General features: G+C 44.4%; 2 protein-coding genes across 2 annotated transcripts in view; one reads left to right on the forward strand and one right to left on the reverse strand.

The window, feature by feature from the left end:
- The window catches only part of DOCK2 (dedicator of cytokinesis 2), a 406,061-nt gene that overhangs the window by 191,344 nt on the left and 191,444 nt on the right, over window positions 1-23,273 (reverse strand). The window lies entirely within an intron of this gene.
- Window positions 675-21,510, forward strand: INSYN2B (inhibitory synaptic factor family member 2B). The gene is made up of 3 exons (XM_014850886.3): window positions 675-2,142; window positions 3,287-3,361; window positions 18,930-21,510. Exons 1-3 carry the CDS (start codon window positions 797-799, stop codon window positions 19,114-19,116), a joined length of 1,608 nt encoding a protein of 535 aa, XP_014706372.1. The 5' UTR covers window positions 675-796; the 3' UTR covers window positions 19,117-21,510.

The raw sequence follows: 23,273 nt of genomic DNA on the forward strand, positions 1-23,273 counted from the left end.
ATGTGAACTTCAGCCAAGACACCACAACAGGGATTCTGCCCTGTGTGTGCCCTCAGATGCCTCAATCCTGTCCTGGTCACACTCCACTGGGTTTTGTGAGGCTATTTAGGAAGATAAGTTTCCTTCACTGAAGGAAAGGGAAAAACAGCATGAAAGAAAACAATGGCTTCAAAGGAGAAATTTGTGATTGACATAAATGGGAACCTTCCCTTAGGAGCATCATGTATCATCAAAGAAGCAAACCTCCGGGTCGTTTATTTCTCTGCCTGTTTACATGCTATGGAGAGAAGAAGGGTTTAAGTTTCCTGTAGTTTTACGCTGGAAACTGATGCTCCGGGAAAGGAAGCCGTATCAGACGTAGCAGGTTTCTTTTGGAATTCACACATTGGGAATCTGGCACTATCCCCTAAATGGTACTTTTGTTGCCTTTTTGTTCAAGACAGCAAACTTCTTCCAGGATCAGAACTGCCTGCCGGCCTCCCTTGATAAACAGCCTACCAGCTCTCTTGGTAGATCAGATATTTAATAATTAGCTTAAGTATTGTTTATCTAAGTGGCAATTATCACTGCGATTAAATAATATTTTAACTGCAGGGGAAGCATTACAGATTGCTCCCAAGTAGAAACTACAGGCTGGGAATGGCCGACAGACCTTCTCATACTCAGTGGAGGGGACCATTCCATCTTGGCTGGCAGATCTCCATGTCTGAGATGCCATCATTAGATGTTGCACCAAAGACATAAGGAAATGTGCCCAGGAGAAGTGTATGGTCCCAATCCTTTCAACTGAGGCTCAATGGCCCAGCAAAATATGAAAGTGCGACCTGTGCTTCTAAAGCGTAACAGTCTAGAGTCAGTGGAGTTTGTGAAGCAACCTCACCACCGTAGGAGCAAATCTCAGCAGGTACGATTCAAGGAAGATGGGACCAGTAAGACTCCACCTGGCCTAACTGAGGTTGATGTCCAAACTTCTGAAGAACCGACTGTGATGGGTAAGACTCAAGCACCCAGGCACCACCATCTCCCCACCTACTCACTCTCCTTCCCCAGGTCCCAGAAGGCAGGGGGCTTTCGGAACATCGCGATCCAAACATCCCCCAGTCTCAGGAAGCATTTCCCAGTTTTCAAAAGGAAGAGACTCACAGCCAGCAAGTCCCTGGTGGAAATGCCATCAGCATCCCAAAGTGCCATCCAGGTCAATGGCAACCTCTCTGAACAGGACATTGTGTCTTCTGAGCTTGCCTACTTAAGGCTGGCTCAACATCTTGAGGATGGGCCTCGAAGGGTCAAAGTGTCCCACTCGTTTCTCCCTAGAATGTCCAAGGTGCAAAGCAATGGGCCTGTTAGCATATGCTTGGAAGAAGGGACTTGGAAGCCCTCAGAGAAAGCAACAGCTGCCATTCAGGTCCCTGATGATATTTATCACAGTCCTACTTGGGCAAGTAGAGAATCCACTTTCAGTCCAGAGAGGTCTACCGAGATAAGCAACTCCATACACCCTTCGGTTGACATGTATTCAGGTGATGGGAGAAGAGTGCTGCCATCAGATTCAGAAAGATCCCCCTGCTGCTTAAATGCCACCAGCGTTGCCAATCACATGCCAGGCACAGGAAAACTTAAACCCGAATCACTTTTGCCCAAAGACAACTCTGATGACAAAGACCTTGCTCCACTGTCATCTCAGTCAAAGGAAACATGTGTTCCTTCACCTCCACGGACTCACAGCTCCCCCTCACCAGGCTCCCACAGCCAGTCAGTCCATCCAGGAGGAGCTTCAGACTGTTCTTCATCAAGTGATAATCACCAGGATCTGCTGTCACTAAAACCTAAGAGTGCATCAAAATCTGCCCCTGTCTGTCAGGAGCAGATGGTGAAGAACCCCACCCATTCAGACACCCCAGAGTTTCAAAATTGTCCAGAAAGCGACCACCTCCCACCCTCCCTTCCAAAGAGGGAGACCAAACTTCAGAGCAGCAGGGAGACGGGTGGAATTAGTCAGATTCATCTGGCACAGGGTGAGCTCTGCGACCTCCAAGGCAGGCTGCAATCCGTGGAGGAATCTCTACACTCGAACCAAGAGAAAATTAAAGTCCTTTTGAATGTAATTCAAGACTTGGAGAAAGCCCGTGCTCTCACAGAAGGGTAAGGTGAATTTTTTCATATTAAAAACTACTGGGTCAAGTCATTTGCTGCGACCGGGGCTCTCAGAGAGAGCACTGTTTTCCCTTAGTAAAATGTCTCCAAAATGTTTGCTGTTCTGTTGTTTCCCCGAATCCTAACCAATGGCCTCCCTTTGTTCTGACTGGGGTTCACTCAATTCTAGTCTTTGGCGGATTTCCATTGCTATTTGTTTTTGTTTCCAGGTAGCAACAGACTGGAGAAGGGGGCAATGAAGCAGCAAGGTCAAAAATAGCTTTTATTAAGATGGGGGTCCAATTGATAAATGATGGGGGAAAATGATAGCATGCAGGTACTTCCCCCACCCTCCCCCTGTAGCAAGCTACTGCATTTGCACAGTATTTTAGTTTTTTGTTTGTCTTTTACAAAGGACTTGAGGTGGCCACAAGCTTACTGTTGACCTTCTCCTCCACTGACTACTTTGACGGCTTGGGCCAAAGTCCATCGTTGACCAACTGACCAACTAAGCAGGGACTGAAATGAGATCACAATTTTGCAAGGAGAAAAACATCACAAAATGCATTCCTGGGTGACTCAGCACCAGTCTGGGGAGGGGAAGGCAGTTATCGTTTAGGTATGGAATGTTCATCCCCAGAAAAATTGCTCCCTGAAGACTGAGAAGAAGAAATGTTGGTTAAAGATAATCAACAACAGGGGAGGAGGGGGAAGACGTAATTAACTGACGCTTGCTGATATGAATTAGAATCAACATTGCCTTATAAGAGAGAAGCATTGTGACCATGAAGAGAGAAAAGCACTGAACTAAGGGATCAGGAGTTTTAATGACTTCCCTTCTACTCATTTGCAAAGTCCCTCGGTTTCCCCATCTATCACATGGGAGTAAGAATAACTGACTCATCTCACAGGATTGTAGTCAGCATGAAAAAACTTCAGATTTGAAAGGGCTTAAACATTTAGAACGCCCTCTAGAAATGTGAGGTCTTATTATCATGGGTTTCTGGTTTCTGTATTGTAATGGTCACGTAACTCAGAGCATTGCTACCAACGAGAGGGGAAGTGCTGTACTGTAGGGAACGAGTCAGTAGAATGCGTGCGTCCCATGGGGCTTTTGCCCATAGATTTATCCAGCAAATGCTCTATCTTGCAGGCGCAACTTTTATCGAACTGGCCAGGATCTCAACAATTGCAGCACCTGCCAGAACACGGCGTGCATCATATACAGGTACCTGCCACACCGAGGCCTGCTCTGTAGTGCACGGAGCTCGGGGCCCTCAGAACACTTGCGTAAACTCTTAGATGCAGAAAGTCAGAGAGAGGCAAAGACAGTAGGCCTCTGATTACCTGAGATTTAAAAAATAAGGTGTTTAACTGTCAAATGTTAACATCTGGCTCCAAGGCAGGCCCTGCTTTGTTAGACAAAAAGGTCTAGGAGCAAATCCTTTTGACATAATCACCCTACACTTCCTGGACAAGAAGCACAGGCACTGTGCTAAGCTCTGCCTGCAGATTTGCCTCTCATTCCACAATGATACCTGTAAGGTAGGTGTTAATATCTTCAGGGAAGTCAAGCCCTTTGGCCCAGCTCAGATAAAGCATTTTCAGAAAGCAGAAGGGGCCAGACCCAGGCCTCAAGTTCAGACCTTTCTGATCCCAAAAGCCTCTTCAACAGTAGCTCTCACATACCAAGCTCTTCCTATGGGTCAAGAACTGTGCTAAGCACTTTGTGTTCATATCTAAGTACATCGTTTCCTTCTGGCAGGGGGAAAGTTGCTGCGATAAAGTGGATTTTTGAAAGTAACCCAAGGAAAACATCATAGAGTGGAGAGAGCACTAAACTTGGAGTCAAAATCCCCAAGTCTGATGTGTGCTAACTTGTCTGGGGCTCAGTTTCCTCATCTGTAGAGTGGAGACATTTATCCCTATTCAGAGTTGCCATCAGGAGCAAATAGGGTAAAACATGTGAATGCCTTTTGTAACTGCAAACCTCGCAACAAACCCAAGGGCTTATTACTGTTATTACAAGAAAGATCAATGCATCCCTCGCTAGAAGTCCGCTTTCAGTGGCACAGGGAAAAATTGGTGAAAGGCAGTCATTTCAGTGTGATGGCATCTAATAGTGTGTGACAGAAGTGTATGGTTTTGCTTTCTCTACTACTTTCCTGTCTCAGATGAGAAAGGCAGTGAGGGCCTGAGCAAACTGAAGCCCAACTGGGTTGCCTGTGTCTTCTTTTACAAATCTCTCATTCTCTCCAGCAGAATCCTGAGATTTCATACTAACAAGTGACAGGGCCTGGGAGTGAGGAGGACCCTACACTTAGCTAGAGCCTTGGGCAGGTTTTTATTGACTCTCAACAGCTTAATTCTAGGAGCCACAGGACCACATATTCTCACGAAATGAGAGAAGCTCTGGGACGCTCACAGAAAATAACCTTTACCTCAGTGTAAAATATCCCCTCAGTAAGGGGGCCCTGGAAGAGGCTTGTGGTATTGGGAGGGCTGAGCAGGCAGTCTCCTCACTGGCTACCTTTTTGTTCCTTCTTTTCTTTTACTTTTCCTATCTTAAGCAAATTTCCTAATCACCAGGAGGACAAAAATTATTAAATGTCTAGACAGCTAGGGAGGACAAAAAAACTATTTATCATAAACAAGAATTGTTTTTAACTAACCTCCATTGAAATTTTGGATAGTCTCTCTTTTCTTCAGCAGCCAGATGATGCATTTTCTATTACCTCAAGATGACATTTTATTTAGCTTATGTAACTGAACAGGACAAGTGGTTATTTCCCAGTCTACTGCAAGTTTTGTGGCCTGGCCTTGAGCGAATCATTTTTGGCCTCTGAGTTTCCTCATCTGAAAAATGAGGGCCTTTAATTAGATGGTCCTGATGGTCCCTTTCCGTTCAGACATTCTGATGTTCTAAGCTAAATTAAAAGGGGCAATATTTGGCTAACCTATAACCTTCCAACAAGTCTGAGAATGTTTGCACCCTTCTAGTACTCACTTCAAACATCCCAAGCAAACATTCTAAATTAAGTTATGCCCCTGGATGGGTCACTAAACCTTCAGGCACACAACGCTTTCCAGTTCTCCAAGAAGAACAGCCATTGTATGCATCCATCCCTCATTACCATTCAAAGTCAGACTGTTCTCCCAGACAGTATTTATATCCTGTAGCTAAGCCATTGCAAAGGAACGGGCAATTAATTTGATGAAAGCGAAGAGATCAGAACAACATCCCTGTCATAGTAACAGTGGGAGGATGAGAGTTGTCATTTTTTTTTTTTTCAGCATTTCAAATGACTTCAAACCCTGTGTTGTGTCCTGGAAAGTCAGATCTTACAAACTAATGAATAAGTGATGTGAAATACTCATCCTCAGGCCTTGGTAAGCTGCAGCCTCTCTCCCCGATGATGGATGTGCCCAGTGCACGTCACTGTACATAAAGCACATGGGCTTGTGATAGACTGCCTGCCGGGTCCTCTTCTCTTGGAGATGTTGCTGCTAAGTTAGCAAGACGTAAGGTTTTCTAAGTGGACCCGTCAGCCAAAGGCTATGGCTATGCTACTTGCTTTCATTAAGACATGTAGGGTCATTGGTTTTATCCAACTCCTTCCCTCTGCTCCAAAAGGAGCCTTCTACCACACACGCCCCCCCTTCCCCCCAGCCTGACTGGCTTTCTTCTTACTATGGATCACTTCAGTAGATCCTACCTCACCAAGGAGAACAGCACTAATGCCAATGCCTAAAGATTCCATGCATGGTTCTCAGGAACTTCCAGGGGTTTCCGCACACCAGGGAGAATGGACTCCTTTGAGTTTTGACTGCCGTAGGCTCCAAGGGAAAGGTGTGGGAATTGGCTGTCTGCCTCAAGCTGGTTCCAGGCTGTTCAGTCCCCGGTCACTCTCATCGTCTCTCCTTAACATTAATCCTAGGACAAGTTACTCAAAGGGTTGGGTGGATGCCCCCCGTAGGACCCAAGATTAAATAACACTGAATTACTTAGTGAGAAGGTTGCTCTCTTTTCAACTTTATTTCAATCCGTCTGATTACCCATAGGGAAAAATCTGAGGTTGGTGCTAGAATGTCTTCAACACCTTTTTAATACTTGCTTATCACACTTTTTTGCCGAGAGTGTGCAGGTCTCAGGTTCATAGCCATGGGGAAGCAACAATACATTCCAGCCAGAACGTAATCATTTTCATTTTTTATTGAAGCCTTTTTAACTTTTAAAGTTGGTCCCATAATATATTTACTGTAAGTTTTGCAGGTTTCCATTTTCAAAAGTGATATTGCCTGTTTTGTATAAATGTTTTAAGTTTAAAAAGTGCATTGATTTAGAGATAAAGAAATAAGTAAATAATTGTGTAGACGGTGTGGGGAGTTTCACAGAAACCGTGAAGGTGGTGAACGAATGATTGAGGTAAGGGAAGCAGTGCTCCAAGGAATCAGCTCCCTCTCCTTTCTCAAGGGCATGAGGTCTCTCCAAGCCACATCCCTCCTCCCTCGCTCACCCTGTTCTCTGCTCCTCCAGCCATACCTCCCTGTACTTTATCTTCACTTTCATTCTAAAAATAATCGTAGAGCCTCTTGGAGGTCTTTGACTACACCAATCATGCCTTCATTTTCTGAACGTAACTCCCAGGAAAAATCTGCTTGGTTTAAGTTGTAAAATGCCTCAAATGCTTTAAGGGAAAAGAATACGAAGTCTTTCTCAGAAAAAGTTTTCTTCTACCATTGAAGCATGTTGCCCAGGAAATGGAAATAAAGAGCAAGCTACAAACTGAACATTTTCAATGAGTGAGAGGAGAGGTTTGCCATGCAAGATTTAAAAGGTGCTAGAGTGGAGAGAGCAACAGAAGAACTGTCTGGGAGTCTACCTAGACAGACTGTCTCCTCTTCTCATCCTTAGCCTCTTTTCATAGCTTCAAATGCACTCGTGGATTTTTAAGTTCATTTCTGTGACACCACCATCCTCTACCTTTTTCATGATCATGCTCTCTAGATAGATAGATAGATAGATAGATAAATTTCCATCTTGATATCTCAAAGGCACCTCAAACTCACCATATACCCAAAACACATTCTTATTTTCCCCCACAAAATTTTCTTCCTCTATTTCTTACTTTGTTCAATGCTGTTAACCATGATTCCATAAAGACACTAGAGTCCCCATTGCCTCACTTGTCTCCTTCGTAACACACATCAACAATTCTCCCTGCTAAATCCAGCCCCTTAGCTTCATCCCCTCTGTCTCTGGTTAGTAAGGGCCTCATCATTTGTCACTTGAATGCTAACAGGTCTTTTTGCCGTAGGTCCCTTTTGCCCCATACCAAGTGATCTTCCACACAGATTGCTAAATTGCCTGAAAAGTAGAATCTGACCATGTCTCTCCCCTGCTAAGCAATCTGGTCTTGGTCCCTCTTGTTTCCTTTAGCTAATTTTTCCAGGCCCTTTGAACATGATACTCACCTTCTTACCTACTGGGTCTCCTATTTCTCCCCACCCACAGGGAACTACTCAGCTGGCTTCAAATACTGAGTGTTCTATCAAGTCTTCGTGCCTTTGCATGAGTTCCCTCACTTTCCAGAATGCTTTTTCTGTCCTGCTGTGTCTGGAAATTTCCTAGCCTTGCAGCTTAAAAGCCAGTTCCTCTGGATAACACTCCTTCCTGAGAAGGACCCCCATGGCATGCACATTCCTCTGCTCTGCCATTTATCCTTTTGCATTATAACGCAGTGTGTTTGAGTTTCTTTCCTTCAGCAAGTGGCTAATATCTCAAAGTCATGGGCCAGTGTCTAATGCATAGCTGGTGCTCAAAGATTCTTGTCAAAGAAGAAATCATATATTGACTGAGGGAGGAATGAAAAGCAGTGATGGGCTTGAGACAGCCATTTAGATTGCCCAAAAGTAAAGTCATTGTTAGCATTTGTGTGTGCCTCTACCCTTGACTGGGGAAATGGAGGGTCTTAACTAATCAAATGTTCTTATTAGGGAAGGAAGGCTTCCATGCAGCAGGTCCTCAGCAGATGTTTTTGAACTGAATCAAACAGTAACCAAATGTAGTACATGGATTATCAATTTTCAAATACGGTCATACTTCACTTAAGACGCTTAAGATGGGGTTACCTTCTGAGAAATGTGTCCTTGGGTGATTTTGTCATTGTACAAACATCCGAGTGTACTTACACAAACCAAATGGTGTAGCCTACTACATACCTAGGCTATATGGCATTAATCTTATGGGACCACCGTCCTTTGTGTAGTCCTTTGTTGATCGAGGCATCGTTATGCCATGCATAACTGTACCTGGAACACTGCATACTCTCAACAAGATGGAACCTAATCAAATCTTCTTCTGATGACTCAGAGACCTTGTTGCAATTTCACAGGACATTGAGATCCTCATTCATCACGGCCATCCAACATTACCGCCCAGCACTTCTGTACCGGCTGTGACGTAAAAGGCAAAGTTTGATTTGTGGAAAACCACAAACTCTCTCCAGGTTAAAATATCTCCCTTCTTACTATCTGAACTGCCCCAATGATCTCTTTAGAGGAGGAGATTAAAGCATTAGATCTGCAGGTTCTCCTGGTAAAACAGCAAAACCCAGTGTGGCAGGCAGGATAATGGCCCCATAGGACACCTGTATTCTAATTCCTGGACCCTGTGAATATGTTACCTTCTATGGCAAAAGGGACTTTGCAGATGTGATTAAGTTAAGGATCTGGGACAGGGTGAGTAGCCTAGATGGTCCAGCTGGGCCCATGTAATCATAAGGATCCTTATAAGGGAAAGAGAGAGGCAGGAGAGGCAGAGGCAGAGTCAGAGTAGGAGATGGGACAACAGAAGCAAAGGTTGGAGTGATGTGGTCACAAGCCAAGGAATGTGGGCGGCCTCTAAAAGCTAGAAAAGGCAAGGGAAGGATTCTCTCATAGAGCTTCCAGAGGGAACACAATTCTGCTGACACCTTGGTTTATAGTTCTGGAGGACTTCTGGCCTCCAGAACTCTAAGAATAAAATTTGTGTTGTTTTAAACCATTAAATTTGTGGTAATTTATTTAAGCAATAATAGGAAAGTAATGCACCCAGATTAAACCCTTATAATTCATAAACTACTCACATCTGATTGGATGTCAGTTTATTTGACTATTGGATGATTTTTAAAACTATGACAGCTGGGTGAGGGCAGGAATCCGTTGGGATGAAAATCAGGGAAAGGAAATCAGAAGACAGCTACCACTTCCTGAGTGTTCGTTGTTACAAAAATACCTTTTGTTTTCACATTTACTCCTCACAACCATGTGAGAGAGAGAAAAATACTCCCATTTTACAGATGAGGCAACTGAGGCTCAGGCACTTGCACAATATTCAGATTAGACAATTGTGACCGAGAGAGTGAGGCACTTGCACAATTATTCTGAAACTAATAAGTGCCAGTGACAAGACTGGAACTCAGTTCTCTCCACGTGCTAGCCAGATCCCACAGCACGTGGCCTTCAGAGGCCAGCCCTGCCTGAGGGGTGTTAAGGCTCAGCGGACATTATATGGCTAAGTTCTCTTCAGCCAAGGGCATCGTGAGGGTGTGTGTTTAAGATGCAGGCCCTCAACAGTGTTCTCACAGTGTGATGCTGGACCATTTGCATGACTCTCCTGGGTATCTATGAATACTAGCTGCTGGCCTTCACCCCCAAACCTGCTGGATCAGAGGGCTGGGGTGGAGGACAGGAATCTGCAGTTACAGCAAGCTCTCTGGGAAAATCTGATCTCAATGAAGCTCGAGAAACATTCAATGAGGCAAAATCAGGGTCTCGAAAGGAGGAGGTGGCAGTGGATTTACTAGAGACTTCTGTGACAACCAGCCTACGTGACCATGAATAGAAAATTCTTGCTAATAAAATAGCCCAGAAAGTAGGTTTTGTTTTAAATGCATCATTGGAAAGATGCTTTACCTTTCTGCTTGGCTTGAATTATAGGGTAGAGGGTCGTCCACAGACCTAACTAGGGGTGCAGGTGAGACGGCGGCAAATGGAAAGGGAAGAGGAGAGAGAGGGACTTGCTTATGGAGTAAGCATATCTTCTGATGCCTCCTGTTTCCAATGAGAAGAGAAAATGAGTCTCAGTCAGTCTACTCTGGGGAGCCCGGGCTTGCATTATGCAGTACTTAGGGGATTCACCTTTAGCCTCTCTTTCCTCCCACATCTCCCAGCTCCTGGGCCTCTTCTGAGATCAGGAACAGAATGTCAATCCCTGCTGACATTCCTCTTCCAAATAAGGTTAAGACCAATGAAAGACCAACTATGCTCCCAGGCCAAGAGCCCAAAGGCTGAGAACTGTCCTCTGGTGAGTCCTGGAAGAGCAATTACAAACACCTGACAGGGTGGGCGTGCAAAGTGCTGCCTAGCACCCCACTTCAGGACAGGGGTGTCGTCACCCCATGCTCTGGAACCAGATAATACACATGAAGCTGAATGCTGGAATTCTCCACCACCATCCTCTCATTTCCTTATACTCCAGGGACCAAGGGCTGCTTTCTCATCATATTGATGCCTCCATTGTTACAACTCCTTCTGAAGTAGACAGGGAAGAAGTTATGGATATTCAAGAGAAAATTCGCTGCTAGGTGCTCCCTTTGTACCCAGCATCCAGCATTCTCATGCCGGTGTCCCCCCCACCCTCCCCCCCCCACAGTTTTGATATTCAGAACTTATGATAAGGAGTTTCTCAGGAACACAGGCCAGCCTTATAGCTGCATGCCCTGCAGGAGAAAAGCCAGGCCTTCACCTTACCGAGGAAAGTGGCTCTGGAAAGCTACCTGAGTTGCTGGGTGGTGCTGAGAGCCTTCCTTGAGTTTCCTTCTATGGTTAAGCTTTTTGGCCACTGGGTCTTGGCCTCACTTGTCACTTAAAGCTATTATCTAACCAGAGGAAAAGGTACTTCACTAGAAATGCAATATGCACCCAGGCCTGTGGGTTTAGCAACCAACTTTCCACTTAAATTATTTGGTGTTTTTCTTTTGTCTGTCTATGATGCTCTCCCAGCATGGAGCCAGGTGAACTGTGAGGGCCTTGTCTTCCAGCCACAGGCTTCTCTCTAGCCAGCAATGAAGTCTGCAGTGAAAAATAATTACAAAGTACACAGCATTTCTGGTCTTTCTAGTAATTACAGATGCATCTACAGCTCTCATCACATTTCAATATGGACTGAGCAGGATTCACTTCAAAGGTTGGAATGAGAACATTATGGCTATACCATTCAGCATCCCCAAACAACTGCCACCAAACATAGCTCAAGCTGTCTCTATGGGAAATAGGCATAAAGTGTGGGCACATATGGAAATTTCTCTGAGCTTCGACAGGTTGATCCCCAAGACTTTTGCCTCTAATCCCTGTCTCTCTTGGCAGCCTTATCCCTTTCTTCTTCTCCTGAGAGTGGAAGGGAAAAGAAAGAGGATTTACAGCATCAGCAATTTATCTGCAATAAAAATGAAATCTATTACAATGCATTAATAGCTCAAGAGGCTGAAATATGCCATAAATATAAAATCAAGCAAGTTGAGAATTTCACAGGAATAACAAATGGATGGCTGCTGGCATGGAGACCACTGTTGACCACAGAATGACCCAATCTTTATTTCCCTGTCAATTTAATGCAACAGTCATTTCCATTTGTTAGACCACACACTGTCCTAAGCATCTTGCTAAACAGTACAGGTTTCATCTCATTTCAGACTCCCAAGAACCCTAAAATATGAGTATGGTTATTATTCCCATTTTACAGACGAGGAAACTGAGACTCAGAGAGATTATGTAACTTGTCCAAGATCTAACAGAGCCAGGGCTTAAACCGGTCCTGCTTTCAGGGAGATTTTCCTGTCCCTTGCCCTCTTACCTTTCGACCTTGCATAATGAGTGAAAGTATGTGTTAAAGTTCTCTGAGATGAGCTACCCTTTCTGAGGGCTTGACATGAAGACCTTCTCAATACAGAGCCAGAGAACAGAGAGGACAGATTTCTTTCTCAGATAGTGATCAGCAATGAAGATTTCTGCAGCTTGGCCTGCTTATTTATGTGCCAAGAAGAGAACCTGCGATTCTCTGAGGACTTGTCAGCAGACAGATGCTCTAGGAGGAGGGGTACACTTGCCAACTTGAAATGGCTGCAAGTTGTGAAGCTTAAAATTATACCCTATAAATAATGGACAAACAGGTCATTAGGAGACAATTTCAGGAAAAACATCCCTTCCAGGCTTGGGGAAGAAAAAACAAACTAACTAAAGCTTCTGCTTTCCTAGACTGTAATTCTTCCCCAAAGATACTATCCAAGGTGGCATGATTTATCCGAGTGGACAAGGAACCAAACTACCCTTGCTGATTCTATTGATCCTTACAGCTAATTCTTTAGAGAAGAAAGTTGTAGGAGGTCAATAAATCTGTGGTGTCCTTGGGTTCTATGGGGAGAGGGGCCACAGAAATGCTCCAACAGAGATGGAGAAGAGATGGAGAGCGATTCGGAAGATATTTCATCTTCATGGAGAAGCCCTGGATCACGACTTTCTCAGCCAACTTTCTTGGAATGTATGGTTTATGGCAGTGGCTCACCACTATGTCTCTTTATAAAAGAGCAAGACCCACCTGCTAAGAAGCAAGTGCAGAGGGCCCACAGCAGACCACAGCAGCCTACAGCAGACCCCAGATCGCTGAGCCCAGATATTACCTTGAATAAGCTGCCTCCTAAGGGGGTGCCCATCTTCTCTGGGCATCCAGCCTCCCTGTCAGAACTGCCCTGCAATCTAGACACACTATTGCAGGGTGGGCTAGTCAGCTGGGTCATAAAGGGTCCTCCATGCAGCCTGACTCCAGGTTGGGTCTGGCTCCACAGGGGGCTGTGAGGTCATTTAGGCACACCAGGCCTTGGTCACCACCACCTCAAAAACCCCACTCCACACATATTTTGCAATTAGGATCTCACACAGATAAAGACTACTGTGTTCTTCCTGTGCAGTATAGCTTAGTGTCGAGGCTTTGGAGTCAGACAATCTAGGCTCAAAGCCTGGCTCTGTCACTTACTAGAATGTGCTCTTGGCAGAATATTTACCCTCTCTTTGGCTCAGTTTCCTCATTTGTGAAATGAAGATAATACTTTCTATCTCTTGGGGCTGTGAGAATTACATGAGACGTGTGAAAACTCATAAACTGGTAGTGTAGTATCTATAATGGAGATTTCACTCCATAAATGATAGTCCGCTTCCTCCTTCGTCTTCATATTCTAATGATGATTATTATTACTCATTTAAATTACTATGTGCCCTAACTTAACATGGTCCAGGTACTCTCTGGTTCTTTCTTTCTTCTTCTTAGAGTAAGACCCTGGTACCAGCCAGGCCCTGGGCTAAAACATTTAATCTCTCATTAGGAAAAACAAAGGACCAGGAGTTAGGAAACCAGGTTTGGATTCTGATCATGACTCATGGTGTGACTTCCTTTTGCCAACTTGCTTGTCTGTTCACTGGGGATAACAACTTTCCCATCTTCCTGGGCCATCACGAGGATAAAATGAAAACACAGGTCTGAAGAGTTTGCAAATTTGAAAGTGCTATATAAAAGTAAGAGGGTTCTATTGTTTGTTTGTTTCTATAGAAACTTTTTTCTCCTTTTGGCTTACCCAGCTTCAGTTTGCCCAGCCAAGATACTGCATCCAGAACCTGCTCTGTTATTTGCTTATGTATTTATCTACTTTTTGCTTCTCACTGTTTCTTCTTCTCGACAACCCACAACTTAGGCTTCTTACTGTTTCCAATTACCTAGAAAAACATCCTTCTGCTTTTCACCTAGCACGATGGTTGGAGCATTGATCTGCCAGCTAGATCAGTGAGGTGTCCTCACGAGGGAAACCTGAAAGCTCTCTTCCATTCCTGGTTTACACACACTCACTTTCTAAATGCAAAGTGGCACCATGTTCAGACATCTTGGATGTGAAGGGCTCTAAGACTCCCCAGATAGTGAGCTGGGCACCCCTGAACTACGTGTCAGGTAGTCCATTCATCCTCAGGGGACCAACCTCACAGGCCTTGAATACTCGGGACTATCTCAATGGCTCTAGACCTGAATCCCGTATTGCAACAATTCCTTGACCACCATTTGCCCCTCACTGTGAGCCAGAGCTCGGCATAAACTAAGCACTCAGCAATCCTGATTATGAAGAGTCAAGAGATTAAGAGGAAGGAGAGAAGGAGAGGTAAGGTTGGAAAAGTTACCAGTATTCTACCTGGATACCAAACCCAAGGCAGAGAGTCATTCCCCAGAACCTACAAACAACCCTCTGCTAAGAATGGACTTAAATTCTCACTGAACAGACAACGTAGGCCCCTTTTCAAGAGGTGGCTGAATACAGTGTGGGTTGGCTAAGTAGGAAGTTGAGGATTAGCTCCTCTTCTCTACCCAGCCATGAGATGAAGCACAGATGAGCGAGGGCACTGGCCCCTGCCCATTTACAAGGCAGCTCCTGCCAAAACAAAATATACTCTCTGTTCTCCCCTCCAAACTAAACAGTAGTTTGTCAAATGGATGAATAAGAAGAAAAGTGACAATTTTCCTTTATGTTAATAAATTGCTTTGGCCTAAAAAACATTAATCAATTTCTTTCCAAAGTACACATGCTTCTCTATACTCTGCTATTTGCCTGGCCTTCAAAAGAAAGTCACTTTCAATCCCCTTTTAATTGTCAAGATCAGTGGGGGCAGTTGCAAGAGTGGGGTGAGGAGCTCCCTCACTCCCAATGATTATAATGGAACCCTGTGGAGTTTCCATAGAAACATAAAGAGTATATTCTTCCCTGAATGTGCGTGGAGGGGAGGAGTGAACAGTGATGTTGCTGGCAAGGTGTACAATTACTGAAGAGCTGAAGGGATGAGTGAGGAGGTGAGGCATTCAGTCCCTGAGCTAGGAAGGCGAAAGACAGTGAAGAGTGGAGTGGGCAGAGAGCATATCCTACCTGAGGACATTTCACCTGCTATTGTGTCCTGCACAACTACCCAGTGAGGCAGCTTCATAACCCCTGTTTTCAACTGAGTCTCAGAAAGAGAAGCAACTTTCCCAAGGTCACCCGGCCAGTAAGCGGTGCAGCCTCAGTTCAAACCCAGGAGAGTTCCACTTGAGAGCCCTTGCTCTATCTATTCTCTATATTGGGCTGCACTTTAAATTGTGATGATGAGACAGAGTTTACATTCTGTCTCCTGGCTCTTCTCTCCCCAGCCCTGCCAGTCCTGTACACATTCTGGAATCACTCAGAGCATTATTTTTTGTAATTGGCATTAGGACACTGTTGTGAGTCTTCACGAACTCAGTTGGTTTGTTGTTGTTGTTGTCATGTCAATATGTTTGAATTATGAAGTCAGAGAAATGTCACAGAGAAGGAGAAGAAGGCTGGTTCACATGTGTGTTCAGATAATTTGGTGCAGGTGTTTGGATGCAGGGCTGGAAACCAAGAGTAGTTGAGATAAGTACAAAGGATATTTTTAAAGCAATTTTACTTTAATCATCTGTCTCTCACACACTGGGAAGTAAGAGCCACAAGAGTAGCATCCATGTCTGTCTACCTTACTATTGTGTCACTGCAAATGAGCACAGTGTCAGGCCCAGTGCAGGATGGATGGATGGGTGGTTATATGGCTGGCTGGCTGGCTGGCTGGCTTGCTGGCTGGGTGGATGGATGGTTGGATGGCTGGCTGGCTGGCTGGATGAATGGATGAAATGTCCTATATCTGACAGTGTAGGAAATTCCTAGAATGAGCAGGATGTACCCCCTCTCTTTGGCTCCATCTGGAGCTCTAGGATGAAGGTTCTTTTTCTGCCTTGGGGGATGGGGGAGTGGGGGTGGAGGCAGGGCTATTTCAGGAGCCAGGAGAACTGTGAACGTAGATGTTCCCTATCTGTGAACTAGTGCTAGAGGGGGTAAGAATAAGAGTTTGCAACTCACTGCTTTAAATTCCTTCCTTGAAGCAATGCAAAGGTTTTCAGAGACAACTTTTCCGCAGCTTCTGAGTCTATCTGCTTAAGTTTCCACTGGAGAAAGTGAGGTGCAAAAAGAAACACACCTCAGACCCAGAGAAAAAAGGGGGTGCAGGGGCCAGCCCAGTGGTGCAGCAGTTAAGTTCACACATTCCGCTTCGGTGGCCCAGGGTTTGCCAGTTCGGATGCCTACACACCACTTTTCAAGCCATGCTGTGGAGGGAGTCCCACATAAAATAGAGGAACATGGGCACAATTGTTAGCTCAGGGCCAGTCTTCCTCAGCAAAAAGAGGAGGATTGGCAGGAGATGTTAGCTCAGGGCTAATCTTCCTCAAAAAAAAAGAAAAAGGAAAAAAAAAAGGGGATGCAGTGTCGGGTAGCACATCCTGGAAGTGGGAGCCTCAGCTCATCAACTTGGCAAATCCCAGGCTTTAGCTAGAAAGTCTCTAATAGGTCTTGATGTTGACTAGCATTTACTGAGGACAAAGATCCACTGGACTAGCAGTGCCAGGAGGCCAGGGGTAATGTCTGGCTGTCTGTTCGTCTCTACCACTCCTCCTCCAGCACCTAGCACAGAGCCTGGCACATGGGAGATATTCAATAAATGTTGGTTGAATGACTGGTTGAACACTTGGTGCCTAGCTCTGAGCTGAGTGCTGTACATGCATTATGTCGTTTAAACTTCACTGAGATCCTATGAATGGGTACCATTCTCATTTTGCAGATGAGGACACTGGCTTGAAAATGAGAAATGACTTCCCCAAGATCTCACAGCTAATCAGTTGTGGAGCTTTACTTTGAAAAACACAGCCTGTGTTTCATCCATTATATAGGTCACCCAGCCAAAAGTATGTCCCTATAAAGGGGACCAGGGAGGAACAGAAAGTGAAAGGATATAAGCCACGGAGAAGAAAATGTGGGTGAAGCTTATCAAAAACACAGAAACAGGGGCCGGCCCAGCGGCGTAGTGGTTAAGTATACACACTCTACTTTGGTTGCCAGGGGTTTGCAGGTTTGGATCCCCGAGTCCAGACCCACACCACTCATCAAGCCATGCTGTGGTGGCATCCCACATACAAAAAATAGAGGAAGATTGGCACAGATGTTAGCTCAGTGACAATCTTCCTCACACACACACACACACAAACACAGAAACAAAGTAATCAGACACCCCTCCCCGATACTCCCTAAGCACTGATACCCCATCGGTCTGGCTACAAAACAGGCCTCCTGGCTCTTTTGACTCTTCAGCTTATCCCATCTCAGAATGCCCAGTGACAAGGCACTGTCTGGGGCTTCGTTAGTCATGCATAGCAATCACGATTTGCCTTTTCAGCAGCGTTTACTCCTAGGTGTCCGGGAGGTGACATGGGGATAGTAGACAAGGACAAGTGCCCCTTTAATGACAGCTCCTTTTCAGCCCTTGCTGGGTAAAAAGGCTTTGGCCAGTCGTGCTACATCACAAACCAACGCAGGGTCTTTTTGTCTTCCTCATGAAACATTCCATTTTCCTCCTCACTAAGCAAGGAGAATGCACTGTTTTCGTGACTCTGCATTTCCTCCACTTTCCACACTTCCACACTGGCTCCTCATGGTTGGGTCTCTGAGAGTTCTAATATGCAACCAGGTAACAAACACAGTTAAAAGCTTAAGAGCCTTTTACAAGCGTCCAGGCCCTGGAAACTCCTCCAGAAGTAAATCTCCTAGGGAGGAAATAGACAATTAAGAGCAGAGGGAGCCCAGGCACAGCCTGCAGGGATGTCTGCAGGATTCGTTCTTTCTGGCCTGGCTCTAAAGCAGGCTGACAGTCCCTGACACCTGCTGGCATAATTCCCAAACCCTCAGAGCTCTGGGGGAGTGTGAGCACCCCCTGTGCACAGGCCAGAGCTTCTGCACTCCCCACTCTCTGACTCTCTCAGTCTCTGGGAACCCTGGTCCCTGATGGCATCATGTTCCACACAGACTTGTGTATAGACAATACAATGGAGCCTGTACATTAACAACTCCAAAACACACAAACAAAATAGCAAAAAAACAAAAAAGTGGAGATTAGGAAATGCCCATCAAAGGAGAATGTTTAAACACGTCTGCATTGATGGAATGTTTTATGAGGAAAGCGTGTGTGTAGAGCTCTCCAAGACACACTGTTGAGCTGAGAAGCAAGGCAAAGAGCAAGACATAACATAGTAGTGGTAGTAAAGTTGATGACGATAATAACAGTAATAGAAGCTAACATACATGGAGGGCTTACCACATGCCAGGCACTAAACACTTCACTTATATTCTTCACTTCTTTAATATGCATATTAATTCCAAAGAAAGCCTTTGAGATAGTGCTATTATGTCCATTTTATAGATGAGGAAACTGAGTTGTCAGTTTTACTGTATATTCCACCGTATTATTTAAATCTTGCATAATGAGGCAGTTTTCATGCATAACGTGTAAAAAGAATTAACAATTAGAAGCATGAAACAAATGTGAGAGAGAGATTGGAGCAATATTTACTAACACCTACCATCAGGCTGCCACGTTACATGCCTCATTTAAACTTAAGAACATCCCCCAGAGGAAAGCATTACAGATGCCAATTCAATCAATGGAGGAACTGGAGGTTCAGAGAGGTGGCACAATTTTCCCAAGGTCACACAGCCAGTAGGTACCTAAACACCTGGGACTTGATCTCAAAGCCCATGCTCTTCCATGTCAGTTGGACACTTGGTGATGCTAAATCAGTATTTGCTGATTTGAATTTACTTTCCTTTGTTCCTTTCTGTGTTTTTCAGTGTAGAGTATGATTTTCGGCAGCAGGAAGGCAGATTCCATGAAGTTCTACAGAGTATGGAGGAAGCGGAACCAGTTGAGGAGGCATCTCCCCCACCAAAGTCCCCAGCAGAACCCCCGGTTCCTGAGAAACAGGACTTACGGCGGAAAACCAAGAAGGTGAAGAAGAAATGCTTCTGGTGGATCTGAGCTGGTTGAGACCCTTCCCTCTGGCCTCCCCCATACCTCCCTGAGGTGGGGAAACCACTGCCCTCAGGCCTTCTCTGCTTCTTAGCAAAGGCCCAAGGCTGTGGGCCTCTTGACCTGCGACCTGAGAAATGGGAAAGCCACTGCAGGACACCTGACCACCAACCTCACCTGAGTGAGCACCATTGCTTGCTGAGGACTTCACAGACCCTAGAGTGACCACTTGCCTAGTTCCTTGTCACACTCGACCAGGCCACATCCTGGTTTGCGAGTCTGGATTCCTACCATGAGCAAAGCCCCCTTCGCGCTTTCCAATACCTCTGTGATGCTAAGTGCTTCCTTTCCATCCTGAGTTCATCATCCCAAAAGAAAGAAGAAAAATGTTGTGCAGAGCAGAAAGCTAGAGTAGGGTTATAAGCAGAAACTACTGAAAAAATTAGATACATAAACTGGCAGTTTTCTAAGATATTGGCATACACAAGCACAAGAGAAGTGGACAGGGCATAAACATGCAAGATCACCTGGTGGGTTGGGTCATTTTCATGTTTAACTAGCCCCTTGGTCCAAAATCAAGGATTTGTCATTGCATGTTGTGTGGGCCTTGCAGTCCATGGCAGAGTGAGGTCACCGCAGGGTACAAGGAACTTGTTGGTGTGACTATCCTGCAGTTGTAGCTGCTCCAGGGCCCACTTAAACCATCACGCTTCTCAGCCTGGGCCTGGGACCGCCTGACAAATGGGTGAGATCTGGTTTGAGTTTGAGCTTTAAGATTCCACAGTTAATTTCACTGCAACATTTAAGATCATGAGATCCAGGATCCTGTCTGTCTGTTTCATCTCACCAGTAACATAAATAAGACTGCGATAAAACACAACACTGGTTCTTGTCCATTCATCCTTGCAACAGTCTTGTAGATAGGTTCAAAAGTATATTAGTCTACACAATCGCCCTTCCTGGTGACCGGGCAATGGTCACCTGACTGGAGAAGGAGGACGAGGGATGAGGATATATTTCTTTCCATTTTAGTATTAAAGACCTCTCCTTCCCAAAGTCTGAATTCCTTTAAAGTCTGGCTCACTCTTTTGACAGGACTTCCATACATGTGGGTCCAGTCAAACTTGCACGGCTGAGCAAACTACCAAAGTAATATAATTAAGTAATTGCTCCATACTCTTGGGGATGAGAGGTAGGTTGGTAAGGCTCATATTCCTTCTCGTTAAGTTCTCTACCAGCCTGTGGTTGGAGTGATGCTACTTAGAAAAGGGATCCCCAGGCTCAACATGCATTCAGGGAAGAAGGCATTTCATAATCCCCTTTGCTGAAGATCGGGTGTCTGAGTTAGCGTCTTTGCAGAGCGCAGCATCCTAGGTGAACGAGGGATGTACGTACCCCACTGAAAATTGAGACTAATTGAGCAAACCACTCCAGCAGTTGCACCTTCCCCTGTCACAGCGCTGCAGGGCGCAAAGCTATTTCAGCGAGACGGAGAGGGACATTCGGCAAGGAATCTCGGCTTGCACTATTTAAGTCTTGGAATGTCATTCAAGATGTTCTTGTTCTGTTTCTAGTGTAATGTTTAAACCCACAAAATGGGACCGGAATCCATAACGTTAAGTTAGAATTAAGATAAATACACTTGTCATACTTAAGAAGCCACATTTCAATAAGATATGCTACTACTGGCTAACAGCCACAGATCTTTCTGTACCCTTACAATCAGTTCTCGCTGGCCCCAACAATGGAAAAGAAGAGCACAGAGCATAATCCAATAAAGCAAAATCATTTGTGATCTCTCATACAATTTTATCTTGTAGTAAAGCTTCCATCTTAATTTGCTTTGCTTACGCTAATTTTCAAATTAATTTGTATTCTCGGGCAGCACACTAGAATCAAAACAATCCTGTTCCTGGAATTAAGAGACCCAGGCAACAGAACAGTCTATTTCACTAACCTTGAGCAAATTACTTAAATTTTCAGGGCCTGTTTCGTCCATTCTTGAAAGGAGATATAAACACCTACTCTACCTACTTTATAAGTTCTGTGCACGTTCCAACATCAAATGAGCAGAATGACCCAGAGCCGAGCTGGGTCATTTGCCAAAGTTAGCCTGGAATGATGAAGAGGTGTCTGGGGTAACTCACACAAACAGGATAATCCAGCCCCCGGATAATTAAGACATCTTTATGTTGCCATAGATTTATATTGATACTGAGTTAAATAAAATCGGGATTGGAAATTGTTGACATTTCTAGAAATAAAGCCAAACTAGGCTATAATGATTCTATACCAAAGCACAACACAGCATTGCTCAGGCCACGGACCTGAACCTGGGAAGGAGGTCTCTTCTGAAAACAGAACCTTTAAAATCGTTAGGAGGGAAATGAATTCAGTAAACACCTTCCTGCTAAACAAAAACAACCATCTCTATGTTTGAAAACAAACAAGCAAACATATATACATATACCAAAACTCTATACTCATCTACTCGTGTGAAAATCGCTTCTTTGTAAAATATTATGTAACATTTACCGTGATACTATACGGAAATGCTGTACTTGAGGTTATATGGTTTTATGGAGAGATATTAATTTAGCAAAAATTACTTTTATAAAATTGAAAGGAAAAAGACTAATACATCAACTTAAGTTGCAGGAGTTTATGTAGCTGCTTTCTCTGTAGTTAAAAAAAAAATGCATACTCACTATACTTGGAACTGAATACCAGCTCATCTGTGGAGCACCTTCTTAAAAACTATGTACTGATGTAAGGTTTTGTAAATTTCTAAAATGTTTTAAATGGGATATTATCTTTTGCAATAAACTTAAATATTTTTCCTAGGTTTTAAGACTCTATTACTAGCTTGGGTGGATTTGGGTTGTAAAATTTAAACTTAAGAATGATTCTCTGTGGTCCTAATGACAGCAACAGTTGTCATTATAATGGCCTCTATATGTTTCCCAAGGAAATAAATAAGCAAAGAACAGATTCAGAACTCAGCGCCACAATGACCCGACGAAGGCCCACACGTCCTGGGAGCAGGGGAGGCTGCGTGAATGGGGAGCAGCTCGCAGCCTCATGCAGGTGGCTGCACAGTTATTATTTACATCACTATTCTGCCCTCACACCTGAACTATAATTTTTCAATATTTTTCTTTAATTATTTTTCCCATAATTTTCTTCCTTAAAAGGCAACTTTATATCACCACCATGAGGAAAACCAATATGAGGTTCCAAAAATGGAAGATGAAATCAAAATAATTTTATTAAATTCTTGCTAGAGACTGCGGAGTGTTGAAGGCGCTAAGTCTGAGTCCAGCTCTCTTTGTTAAAAAGGGAAATTAGCAAATATTCAACACATGCTAAAGCCCCTTGGACACCAAACACATTTTCTACTTGACTAACTGGGATGTTTGAGAGAGAACTGAAAAGAAAACAACTTTCCCATCGTGTGTTTCAAATTTCTTTCCTACACTGTCCATGAGCCCTCTAAAACCAGCTTGTTTACCAATTTAGAGGGGAAAAAAAGCTGGACAAAGAATCAGAAGTCTTGAGTTTGATATTATTCCGCTACCATTTTTTTGCTGGGTGACCTCGGGAAAGTTAACCTCTGAGCGCCTCTGATTCCTTTTCGTATAAACCTTGCCTCACAAGGGAGTCCTGATAATTAAGTGGGAGAAAGTCATGAGTACAATATAGGGTATGCAACAGGTGCTCAATAAATGCATGTTCATTCATTTATTGATTGAAGTTAATTGGGAGAGAGGTCAGAAGACGCCTTCATGGGGCTGCAGTGGGTTTTCAGAAACAGGCTTAAAATTTTCTCAGGGGAAAAAGCAGTGTTGATAAGCAATGCACTCCTCCTGGCCTTATTAAGACTGGAAACCATGACAATGAACCTTAAGTAACAAAGTCCTCAGTGATCTGGGAGAATTCACAGGCATATAAAGCACAGCATAGCACTCTGGGGAATGAAGGGTTCTTGACGCATGGAATCAAATATCCGAGAAGTGAAAGACTGCAAGAAGCCGGTCCCTGCCATTTTAAGCATATGACAATTAAGGAAGGCTTGATCCCAGGGTTTGCAGCAATCACGCGGGTTAGTGAGCGTCGGGAGCAATGTAGTCGGGGGTGGAATGAGTGAGGGCCTACTGGACATCACG

This window comes from Equus asinus, chromosome 9 (assembly GCF_041296235.1).
Source record: "Equus asinus isolate D_3611 breed Donkey chromosome 9, EquAss-T2T_v2, whole genome shotgun sequence".
In the NCBI taxonomy this organism is placed as follows: domain Eukaryota; kingdom Metazoa; phylum Chordata; class Mammalia; order Perissodactyla; family Equidae; genus Equus; species Equus asinus.

What these genes read in the sequence shown, in the direction of transcription:
- INSYN2B (XM_014850886.3), top strand. Translation starts at nt 797, where the DNA reads ATGGCCCAGCAAAATATGAAAGTGCGACCTGTGCTTCTAAAGCGTAAC. An exon ending in GCCCGTGCTCTCACAGAAGG is followed by an intron (nt 2,143 to 3,286) that starts GTAAGGTGAATT and finishes TCTATCTTGCAG; the next exon opens with GCGCAACTTTTATCGAACTG. An exon ending in ACGGCGTGCATCATATACAG is followed by an intron (nt 3,362 to 18,929) that starts GTACCTGCCACA and finishes TGTGTTTTTCAG; the next exon opens with TGTAGAGTATGATTTTCGGC.